At 38.9% G+C, this 10932-nt stretch overlaps 2 protein-coding genes across 4 annotated transcripts in view; one reads left to right on the top strand and one right to left on the bottom strand.

Moving 5' to 3' along the window:
- Nucleotides 1–4198: 4198 nt before the first annotated feature.
- cartl (cocaine- and amphetamine-regulated transcript-like) lies at nucleotides 4199–9272 on the bottom strand. Its single transcript, XM_069715983.1, has 4 exons — nucleotides 9235–9272; nucleotides 6086–6405; nucleotides 5176–5253; nucleotides 4199–4572 (listed from the first exon to the last, which is right to left on the bottom strand). The coding sequence occupies exons 2-4, from the start codon at nucleotides 6221–6223 to the stop codon at nucleotides 4465–4467; spliced, it is 324 nt and encodes a 107-aa protein (XP_069572084.1). The 5' UTR covers nucleotides 6224–6405; nucleotides 9235–9272; the 3' UTR covers nucleotides 4199–4464.
- The window catches only part of iqgap1 (IQ motif containing GTPase activating protein 1), a 44416-nt gene continuing 42340 nt past the window's right edge, over nucleotides 8857–10932 (top strand). For 2 of the 3 annotated variants that reach the window (XM_069715966.1, XM_069715965.1), the window contains exons 1-2: nucleotides 8857–9192; nucleotides 10376–10478. In XM_069715966.1, the coding sequence (XP_069572067.1) occupies nucleotides 9147–9192; nucleotides 10376–10478 (149 nt within the window). In that variant the 5' untranslated portion in view covers nucleotides 8857–9146. Of the gene's footprint in view, nucleotides 9193–10047; nucleotides 10479–10932 lie in introns of those variants that run through there. The other variant, XM_069715967.1, reaches the window with a different exon arrangement.

Here is a 10932-nt window from a genome sequence, read left to right as displayed (position 1 = left end):
CTGATGATTCTTGATTAACAATTAATAATTTTTAAGTGTAAACAAATGATCTTATGCAGTAGAAACTTCTGGTGACACTAATCTGAGCAGCAACATGCAACATCAACTACAAGAAAGATTAGATTAAAGATTAAAGAGATCGATATGACCGTGCATAGCTGAAATAAGTAAAAAATGATCAGATTTTCAAGGCCTTTGGTGTAATTTATATGAAAAAACATCTTAAATAAATGCATTTTTAGGTACTCTTTTAATTTAAAAAAAAAAAAAGGTATTTCACATAAATTTAAAAAAATCTCTGTTGTGACGAGTCTAGTCTCAACAGATTTGGACCGTATTTGCAAAATAAAGTGTTGTTGGAGCCTCTGAGGACATCGGCAGTAAAAAAAAAACAACCAAAAAACCCCCAGCTGAGCAGACAATAGAGGTGAAAACTGCAGCGGTGAAAGATTATATCAAAAAAATATTGATGTTTTTTATGTCAAAGATTAGTTCCAAAATTAGAATTAAAAAAATAACTCCCACTTCCTGCTTTAAAAGAGGAACGATGAATAAACAAAAGGAGAAGTTTATTTTGAAAGGCAAAATTCAGAACAGTCAGTACACTCAGTTTTGCTGATGCAGCCTTTTTTTTTTGCTCTTGTACCAGTGACTAAAGTTGAAATTATGTAACTGAGCAACAGATGCTGAGTCTGTTTCCTGCTCGCTCAACTCTTCACTTCTCCAACTCATCATTTTAGCGTTTTAACATGATCATAAAATTGTTACTTATAGAAACATTATATTGCCCATGTAAATCTCTCTAGTTGCATTGTGGGTAATGTAGTTGCCAGGTTTTGGAACGAACCCGGGGGGAGGAGCAAGCGCTGGATCTGACTGGATCTGATTGGAAAATCTTGAGGACACTATGCTCCGCCCACCTATGATGGAAACCAACAGGTCTGTCAATCAAACAGACTTTTTGAGGATTATTTTTGGATGGAAAACGAATAAGAAGGAGCGACTTTAGCGGATGACACCATGATTGTCGAAAAAAAATGATGGGCTTTGTATTTGAAGAGAAGTTGAATGGGAGTCAATGGTGGCTTTTTGGAGCCGACCTCTAGTGGCGCTCGGTGGTACTGCAGATTATACTGAATCGATCTTTGACACTTGATTGACCATCATGAATCCAAAAATATGAATTCTAAAAAAGGTGCAATACTCCTTTGAAGTTTTATTTATTTATTGGTCTTACTTGGTTTTTTTTTGAATAAAAAAACTCTTTTTATCTATCTTATTTTATTGTATACATATTTGTAATTTTTTCTCATTTTGTGCACATTTTTTTCTTCCTAACTGTGTTTCTATGTTGCTGTGATGACTAAATTTCCCCACTGTGCAATTAATAAAGTCTTATTTGATCTTATCTCTAGAGATTATACTGTGTATATTCTGCCTAGTGTTATATTGTTAAATTTCACACCTATCTTAATGTAAATATTAAACTACATATAAATATATATATCGCCATTAAATCCACTTATTGAGGACTGAAACTGGAGCTGGGCAGGATTTAGCAAGGATGACACTTTTTTTTAATTTTTTTTTATCCACTATTGACTTGTTTTTTATTTCCGGTTAAATTGCTTCAGGCGTTTGAAGGAAGGAAACATCACTCAGCTGTTTCGTTTCCTATCTCTTCCCCAAAGCCAGAAGAAGAAGAAGCCACGGGACCTTTTTTTAAATGAGCTACTCGGTCTTTTACGAGTCTGCAGATTAAAACTCAAATGGAAAGCATTGTATCTGTTGGCTGCAGGCTTTTTTTTAAAATTGTTATTATATTTGGAATAAGTGGCTTTTGTCCCAGATGGATGTCTTGCATTCATTTCTAAATACAGCAAAAAACAAAATACACTATGAATGGACTCAATTCATCAAGAGCTGGGGTTTAAATGTGTGAATCAGTGGGGTGTTGAGATGCTGAAAGACTGAAGAGGAAAAATTCAAGAAAGGTCAACTTCTAAAATAATTCCAGCTCAGTTTGATGAAATTAAAAAACATTTTCTCGGCTTTTGAGTCGACCTCCTTGAATGTTGAGCTCTCGTGCTGACTCGTGTTTGTTTACGTTCCCTTGTGAATAAATTTGTCCTTTTATAAGCGTCCTGCAGGCGGCTCCGACCCGATGCGGTTGCGACCCGGCGGGTGGTTTCCATTAAAAAAAAGTCAAAGCACCTGCGACGACGTCTGTTTTCTGACCTTTTGGAAGGATTTCAACATCTTCATTTGAAAAGTAGATTTATGGTCACAAAACTCACCGCAGGACAATTTATGACGCATGGTTTAATACTCACTTTTTGCTGGAGAAAATAATTTGATGTGACCTCTGACCAAAACAAAATCATAGAAATTAAAAGTTATAAAATAAAATTAGGCTCATTTTTGAACTCTCACCATCTCTGCAGCTTTTAAGCCTCTATTAGCTCATTGTTTTGGTCTTATTCTGCGTTCAAACTTAACTCGTGAGCTCGTGGGTAACAACGTGGGAAGTCATGTGCATAGCGTGCTCGCCGTTCAAGTGGGTTAAGTTGTAAAAATACGGCTGCTAGGCAACAGAAACGTGGAAACCGTCAAGCCAGAGAGAGGCTAACAGTTTAGCAAGCTAACAGGCAGGGTAACGTAATGCAGGGAGACACACAGGAGGAAAGACGAGGCCGTTAGAGAGATCAACATTTTCCTCAGACGTAGGTTGTTATCTAAGTTACGAAGACAAACTCTACGTGACTGAAATTACAATATATTAGCTTAACATGCAACCAAGCATGAACTTCCACGACCTCCGACTTTCTGTGAACGTCAGCAAACACGTCACAACTCGTGAACTCGAGGTTTATAGAACATTTTGAGTTCCGACCATTGACTGGATATAAAAGTAGTTTCTGGTTCTGAAAAATGGTTCCGATCCAGAAGTGTCTTCAGCTGCAATACCAGCGAGTGCCACTAGAGGTCGTCTCCAAAAAGCCTCCGGCTCCATAGACTCCCATTCAACTTCTCTCATCAAATCCAAAGTGAATAAAATGTGTCCATCAGTTATCTCGGTGTTGTTAGCTAAAGTCACTCCTTCTTCTTAGTTTTCTCATATTTCATACAAATACAGCAGAATATTCACAGAAGGAAGTGATCCTGGGAACAGAAACCGATGCGCTGGTGAAACAGAGAACACAATGGACCGACAGAGAGGGAATGAAGACTGTCAGGGTGATTGATTGTTGAATGACAGCAGCTGGGGCTGATTAGGAAAGTGAAAGCAGGTGAGGTGGGCGTGGCATGGACAGGGAGGACCACAGGTGAGCACAGGGAGCAGACAAACCAGGAAGGAGACTTTCAAAATAAAAGAGGAAACATCCAACTAAAAAATAACGAACAGAAAACAGATTCAAACCATTAATTTTTTTTTTTTTTTTTTAATTACTCTAATAATTACAAAATACAACATGTCAAAACTGTATTGAACCAAAACACTGTGTCTGTACTTTACATTTTCCAGGCTGGTTTTTAATCCTATTTGCCGGTTTATAAACTTTTTGTGTTTGTGTCGTCTTGAAACACACAAAAAAAAGACGCTCCGTCCTTAAAAAAGATCTATTTCTTGTGTGTAAGTAGCTGGTCTTCAACAGTGATCCGAAACCCTTTTCTTTTTCCGGTGGCATACGAGCAGCTGCAGCGCCAGATGAGCTCTAATTTTTCACAGTGCTGTCCTTCCAGCTGAGAACACTTCCTGTATGATGTAATAAGGGCTGTGCAGACATCAAAATTATGCAAACAACAATGTCTCATCTCCAATGTAAAAAACAAGTCAACGGTTTTGTGTTTGATTGTAAAGCTGCATTTTAAGAAGTGGAAATGTTGCAGGGGAAAACAGAAAGTGGAGTCAAAAACAAATCAAGTTTAAGTAAGTAATCTTTTTATACATTTCACTTTTTTTAAAGTCAAATTAAGTCACTTTTTTTTTTTGTCAGTTTGAAACCAGCTCATGTCCCCCAAATCATATTTGATTTGAATTAAAGCATTTATATTGTTTTAGATTCATGTTTTTTTTTATAATTCTTTTATTTTGATCAAATCCCAAAGTAATATTTCAATTAAAACATAAAATCCCTGAAGTCCTGTAAAAACTGAGTGAACTGAGTAAAATAAAATGACAAAAATATACGTTGACACATCTGTTTATTGAATGTGAAACATTCACATGCTAAAGAACGTCATCAGGAATGTCAGCAATAGAAAATCTTTGCTTCTCCTCAGACGACAACAACAACAACAGCAACAACAACAACAATGCATAACAAATATAAACGATGGTATTAGACTCGGACGGTGATGGGGAGGTTGATTTGGTTCTGTGGAAGTTGTGCAGCCTGCCGACTGGATGCTTGGTCCTGCAGAAGTGAAAAATTAAAAATAAAAAGTCTTCTGTATTTGGCCTCAGATGCATTTGAGCAGGTAGGAGTTGCAGTTGGCTCCTCGTCCACAGTCGCAGAGCTTCCCGATGCGAGGCCCGAACCTCATGGCACAGCGGTCGCCCATCCCGCACTGAGGAGAGCAGGACACGGGGGTGCGGAGTTAATGTGCATCCAATAAGTATAAATAACTACAAGCATTAGTACGACTGTAATATGTTGTAAAAACGGCAAAAATCCCAATGAAGTCTGGCAGGTTCATCGCTGTCAGGCAGGATATTCGATTTTTTTTTTCATCCCTGAATAATGAAGCAAACACAGACCTTTAAACTACTTCATTTACTCTGATGAATTGTTCTAATATTCTTTATTAATATTAATGTTAGCTCAACAGAAAAGAAAAGAGAACAAGCGTGTTTTTTCTGTAAAATAATGAAATCTGTGCCTGCAGGCTGATTTATTTCCACCGAGGAGTTTTGAAAGGATTTTGTAGTCCTTTAATTTCCCCCTTCCCTTCAGCTGATCTGGAGTCGCGACCGGTCTGTAATTGCGCCTGAGCGAAACGCTGCTGTTGACATTTTTTCTCGTTATCTTTTAATTAGCGGCAGGTATCTTAACGGTCTTTAATTAAACAAGCGGTGGAGTGATGAACGCAACGCGGGATAATGACTCGTTTCATAAACGACTTAAGTTACACCGTCGGAGCTGCTTCTAATGAATGTCATGGCGGCGTTACCAGCGGGATGCTCCCTCGTTTCTCAGGGGAAGAACCCCGACTGCGCATCCGGCCCAGAAGAACCTCCAGAGCTTCCACCTGCTCAGCAAAGATGGATCACAGAAGAGGAAAAACAACAATTAGACTTTTTTATTTCCTTTGATTTGAAAAAAAAAAAAAGATGGCAGGTAATGTCAACATATGAAACTTTTGAATATAACCTTAAATTCTCAAATATGGTTCTTTAAATTTAGAAAATATCAGTCATTCAGTGAAGCTGTGACATCCTGAGTGAGATGAATTTGAATTTAAAGCTTTTGTGGTTGCACATTTTTAATCAAATTTGAAATATTCTACATGTGTTGAGCATCTTTTTTTTAATTTACATTTCCCCCAAAATGTCAGCTAGAAATAGCAAATTTGTTGTTTTTGGAAACTTTGACGTCTCCATGAAGTTAGAATAACATTTTGTTTGAGTTCAGAAGTGCAGAAATAAATTCCCCTTTAACAACCAACATCCACTTAGAAAACAACAGTAATGAAAACTTTAATAAAATGTGAAAGTGAGCACATTTCTTAAAATAATTGTATATCTTAATGAGTTTAACATTATTTTTTTTATATTTCCTGCAACTTTTTTGCAAGGTTGCACTCAAAACATGATCATTTTGTTGGTTTTATCAAATCTAAATGAAAAAAAAGAAGAATTTAACAGGCCTGCACACACACACAAACAAAAATTCAGACGATGTGCAACTCATTTTTCTTTCCCCCTTCTGTTATGTTAAATATTAAGAGCTAAAATCTAGGTTTCTTTTATATGTATTTGAGCTGTTTCTCTACTTTAGTAAACGATCTTCACCACTTTGACTCCAGATTCCCGACTTTCCTCCTCAAACTAACACCCTCACATCCCTCCAGATATACCGACCAGCTCTCGGTCTGAAGCCGTCTCCGGTCTCTCCTCTCCGAGGTCCTTGGCGGACACTTCCTGTGACGCCTGACCGCGACACATGACGGACAGGAGGAAGACGAGCAGCAGCCCGCGGAGCGCTGCGGAGCTGTCCATGGTGCTGGTCCCGGTGGAGGAGGAGGAGGAGGAAGGAGGAAGGAGAATGGAGGAAGGAGGAGATCCTGGCAGCAGGTCCTACAGGAGACTCTCCCTCCACCCACCGGACCGGCTCCTCTTCTTATACCGATGCAGGAAGCCCCGCCCCGGAGGCCGCGGAGAGATGACCGTGCATGGGAGTCCTGCACGAGGGCAGGCACGAGGAGGAGGGAGGGTGGAGGGGAGGGAAAGGAGAAGGGAGGGGAGGGGGGGAGGAAGGGGGGAGGGGAGGGGGGGGGGACCCACCAGCATGAATCAATCTTTATTTCATCTGTTAGTACACCGACTCATCACTCTGAGTTCACTTATGAACAGGTTGAATATTTGGTCTCCACACGGCTGATTACCTGGTCACGTGACTTCCTGTCAGGTCGATTAAGACGATTGATTTCACCAGATTTGAGCTCATTTGAATTTTTTTTTTAAATGTGTAGAAATTAAAAACAGCATCACGATGAATTCATGAATCTTTCACACAAAAAACACACACTAAAAGTACAGAAGTAATATCAACAGGTAAATTATGCTGTTTTTAAGGTAGACATTAATGGAAATGTAGAAAGTGGTTTCTTTCGAGATCACATCGGGGAACATGTCGCTCTCAGGTGAGTTGATAGCTGTCAGGTAAGGAATGAAATGATGTCACGTAGTAACTCCTTTGTGTTTAAAAAAAAGATGACCGACGCGTTATTTCATTGTTATTTTAACTGTATTTGTTTTTAATTGTATGCATTTTGATTTATTTTCTATATTTTATTTCATTTTCATTTATATGTGAAACACTGCGTGTCATTTTCTTGCTGTAAAAGCACTTAGAGCTGCATTTCTTATATGAAAGGTGCGAGCCAAATAAAGTTTATTATTATTATTACTTTTCCTCATTAAGAACAATGAATGCAGCTGCTTCCTGTTTGTTCCTGCCACCTGTCCACTTCTTCACCAACCTGCCTGTCGGCCCTGTTTTTTGTTTTTTTTAACGGTCTACAACTGTTATGACTTTGGAGGTCAAAGGTCAAAGGTCCCTGCAACCACATGTCGTCCGTTTTACATGAGAGCGTAATGTCTCACAAGCGTCCTCGAGGGAAGTCAATTCAAATGTGGCCCAAAAGGAAAAACAAAAATGTTGACATGGACTTCGAGGAGGAAGTGAATAGGTGTTGGGGGGGGGGGTCAAAGGTCAACCGTGACCTCAAAAAACCACATTTGCGGCCATACAACTATAAGAAATTCATTCATTCGTAGCGTCAAACTTTCACCTTAACTATCTTGAAAAGGTTAAAAAATAACAAGTGATGACCTTTTATATCCAAAAGGTCAAAGGTCAGCTTCGCTGTGACATCACACCACTTGGACCTTTATTACAAAATACTTGTCGGGTGATCTGTTATAGTATTTATCTTTTACACATTACAGGAGTGGAATATATTTGATGCTGTGGTTTTGATGACTCCGCTTTTAAAACGTCATAATTATTCCGTTTTTTTTAAAGATCATGAAGTCGTCTTTATAAAGTGAAACACTGACGGATACGACAGGAGCACTTTTTCTGTCTGTAACACATTTTAAATGACATTAACAAAAATAAAAAGGGCGGTTCTCTTTACTGATGATTCATACGGGGCAAAAAATGAAACCTTAATTATAAAATAATGGATATATTTCTGCCTCCTTCAGTCGTTCCCTAGTTTCTCCTAGTTGCACCAAAACAGGATGTTCCTGATCTCGGCGTAAAGAGATGATCGTAAATAACGGCGGGATTATTTACAGGACATTTGGAGGTCTTCACAGCCAACTACAATATTTACAAATAAACAATTAGTCATCCGGGCCTTTAACAAGAAATGTAAAAGAAACAAAGAAATAAAAAGAAAAGACGTATGCGAACTCACAATTTTATAATATTTTTATGTTAAACTTTATGTTAAATGATATTTATGAAGTTGATTATGGTGGATTCAATCGGAGCCGGTCTTTTGTATTTTCTTTGTGTTTGTGTCATTTAAAAATTGTGTTAATTGCGTAGTTTTATTTGGTTAGTAAAACGATGTGTTATGTTTGTGTATTGTATAAGAAAAGCTCTAGCAAATTTTACATTTGAACTATTCGTTTTTAATTTTTCCTTTTTTTCTGTTCTTATTTATTACTTTTCTATATTTTTGAAATGTTCCTTTATATGTGTTTTTTTATATGAAACATTGCATATAATTTTTTTGCTGTAAAGCAATTTGAGCTGCAAATAAAATAAATAAAGTTTATCATCATTATTATTGTTTATTATTATAAAAGAGTATATTTGTATTGCCACTATGTAAATTATTGAATACCTCCAAGAAGAGTGGCATCTAAATAAACAAACAAACAAAATACAAATTAAAATTATACTAAAACTTATACAAAAGTTTTTTTTTTGGAAACAAGAGACATAAAATCCGGACCGCTTCCTCATGTTGTTGTGATCCCTGTGAAGGTCCCCGGACCTCAGCTTGGGGGGGAAACCCCTGAGCTATATATCTGCGGACGACAGGGGTCGCTGCGCGTGCTTAGTTGAAGTCCGCCTGGAGGTTGCTGTTGCTGAAAAGTCTGTTTCCTGAAACGCATACTTTGAGGATTAGGAAGAACACACCCAGTGACATCAGTGAGGTTTGAAGAAGAAGAAGAAAAAAGTCTCAACTCAAACTGTTGCCGAGGGCCGGAAGGTCCTGCCCGGGTTTCTCTCGCTCTTTCTCTGGCGAGGGTTTTTTTTCATTTTTTTTTTTTTTTTTTTTTCCACATCTCAGCTCCGGAGAGTTTTGAGCGTTTAAACTTTCTCTATTTTTTAATATTTTTTTTTCCCCAAAAAAGTGAAGCGAGGCGTGGAGCGCGCGGAGAGCTCGTGAAGAGGAGGATGTCAGCTTCAGAGGAGACGGACGGACTCCGGCCCAGATATGGCTGTAAGTCTTTTCTTTTTTTGGTAACTTCTCTTGCTTGCTCACCTTGAAGATGCCAAACGAGGCTTCTTCTGCTGCTTCTTCTTCTTCTTCTTGTCCACAACAACATCCGGTTCCACGCGGTCCAGAAGCTCGAGCAGAACCTCAGAACAACACGAAGCGTCGGGTTTTGTGCGCGAGACGTTCACAGGCAGGACTTTCTTCTTCTTTTTTTTCTGCATTTTTCTGACAGCATGCTCCACAGCCCAATTATGACTTCCGCGTTTTTATAAATGCATCGCGGAGAGGGAGAGGCCTTGCTTTTTTTTTTTACACTACTTTTATTAATTGTCTTACTTGCCACGTTCAACACGTCAAGTACGTTTTTACAGAATAAATGAGGTCCCGAATATCACAAAACCAGATGATTTATTGTTTGAAGTCGTACAGAAGACGTTTACCACCTTTCTGATGAACAACCACCGCCCAGGAATCTTTATTTCCGAATCGTTTTGAGGCCAGTTTTGAATTAAAAATACACGATTTTATCCACCTTTTATTTCGATTTTTACAATAAAACTTTGCAACTTTATTTCGTCTCCGTTAAATGCAGGGAGACAACGTTTTTTTTAAAAACATGTTTTTTATGGCACTGTTTTCATTTTTCTATTCTTTAAAATCACGTTTAACCTGCTGAGGAAGTCCCCTCTGACCCCCCCACACCCCCATCCCAGGTTTCACTCTCCCACCTCAGATGTGACAGGAGGCTTTAAAAATTAAAAAAGGGGGGGCCTCTATGTACCCCCCTCTCCCTCTGCTCTCCCCCCTCCTCCCTCCCTCCTCTCCATAATTTGGGGTGAAAAAAAACCCTGCGTAATCTCACGGGAGTCGCCCCAGAAAAAAAAAAAAGGTCCACTGCTCTCAGTCGGATGAATAAGCGTGGCAGTGACACACACATAAAAAAACACACTGATCTCATGTTAACCGGCTGCACTGATGACTAAACAAACCGGGACTGGATGGAAAAGGTTGGTTTTTTTCCCCTCTCTGCTTATGCAACTGTGAAAAACATCAGATTCTCTCTGACATCCAAAAGTGTCTCGTTTTCCATTCGTTCCCTTGTTAAAGTGTGTTTCTGTGTGTGTGTGTGTGTGTGTGTGTGTGTGTGTGTGTGTGTGTGTGTGTGTGTGTGTGTGTGTGTGTGCAGCGGTCCTGGACGCCGTGGAGCGTCTCACGGCCGAGGAGATGGACGAGCGGCGGCAGCAGAACATGGCCTACGAGTACCTGTGTCACCTGGAGGAGGCCAAGAGGTGAGAGAGGCCGGGACGATTATCGATTTATCTGAGATATTTTCCCCCCAATTAATCATTCAGGCGTCAAAATGCAAAAAAAACACCAAAAAAACCTGAATTGAAAACGTCCTAAAAACGAGACGTCTTCATTTTTCAACCGACAGTCGACAAATCAAAGATACTTGAATTGAAAGTCAGCAAAGACGAAGAAAATAAGGTGCAACGAAGAGTTTTAACCGTTTTATTTGCTTGAAAAAAAGGACTTTCTTTGTGGATGATAAGTGCTGTTATGAGTTATGGTGACCTGGACGTGCACATTTTGAATTTCTGAGGTACCGGCAACCCCTCCCTCCTTTTTCTTTTTTCTTCTTTTCTTGTGGTTCATATGTGATTAAAATACACCGATTTAAAAAAAACAAAAAACAAAACACCACTTAAAATTACAAATTGATTAGCAAAGTCAAAGTGCAGC

This window comes from Brachyistius frenatus, unplaced genomic scaffold (genome assembly GCF_029030835.1).
Source record: "Brachyistius frenatus isolate BFR_SWC_R1_liver_20210118 unplaced genomic scaffold, ASM2903083v1 Contig_150, whole genome shotgun sequence".
Taxonomy (NCBI): Eukaryota; Metazoa; Chordata; class Actinopteri; family Embiotocidae; genus Brachyistius; species Brachyistius frenatus.
This window is presented reverse-complemented; position numbering and strand designations above follow the sequence as displayed.

Coding starts and splice junctions, on each gene's coding strand:
- cartl (XM_069715983.1), bottom strand. CDS start 6,223: ATGGACAGCTCCGCAGCGCTCCGCGGGCTGCTGCTCGTCTTCCTCCTG. Junction 5,254..6,085: donor CGGCTTCAGACCGAGAGCTG/GTCGGTATATCT, acceptor TTTGCTGAGCAG/GTGGAAGCTCTGGAGGTTCT. Junction 4,573..5,175: donor AACGAGGGAGCATCCCGCTG/GTAACGCCGCCA, acceptor TGCTCTCCTCAG/TGCGGGATGGGCGACCGCTG.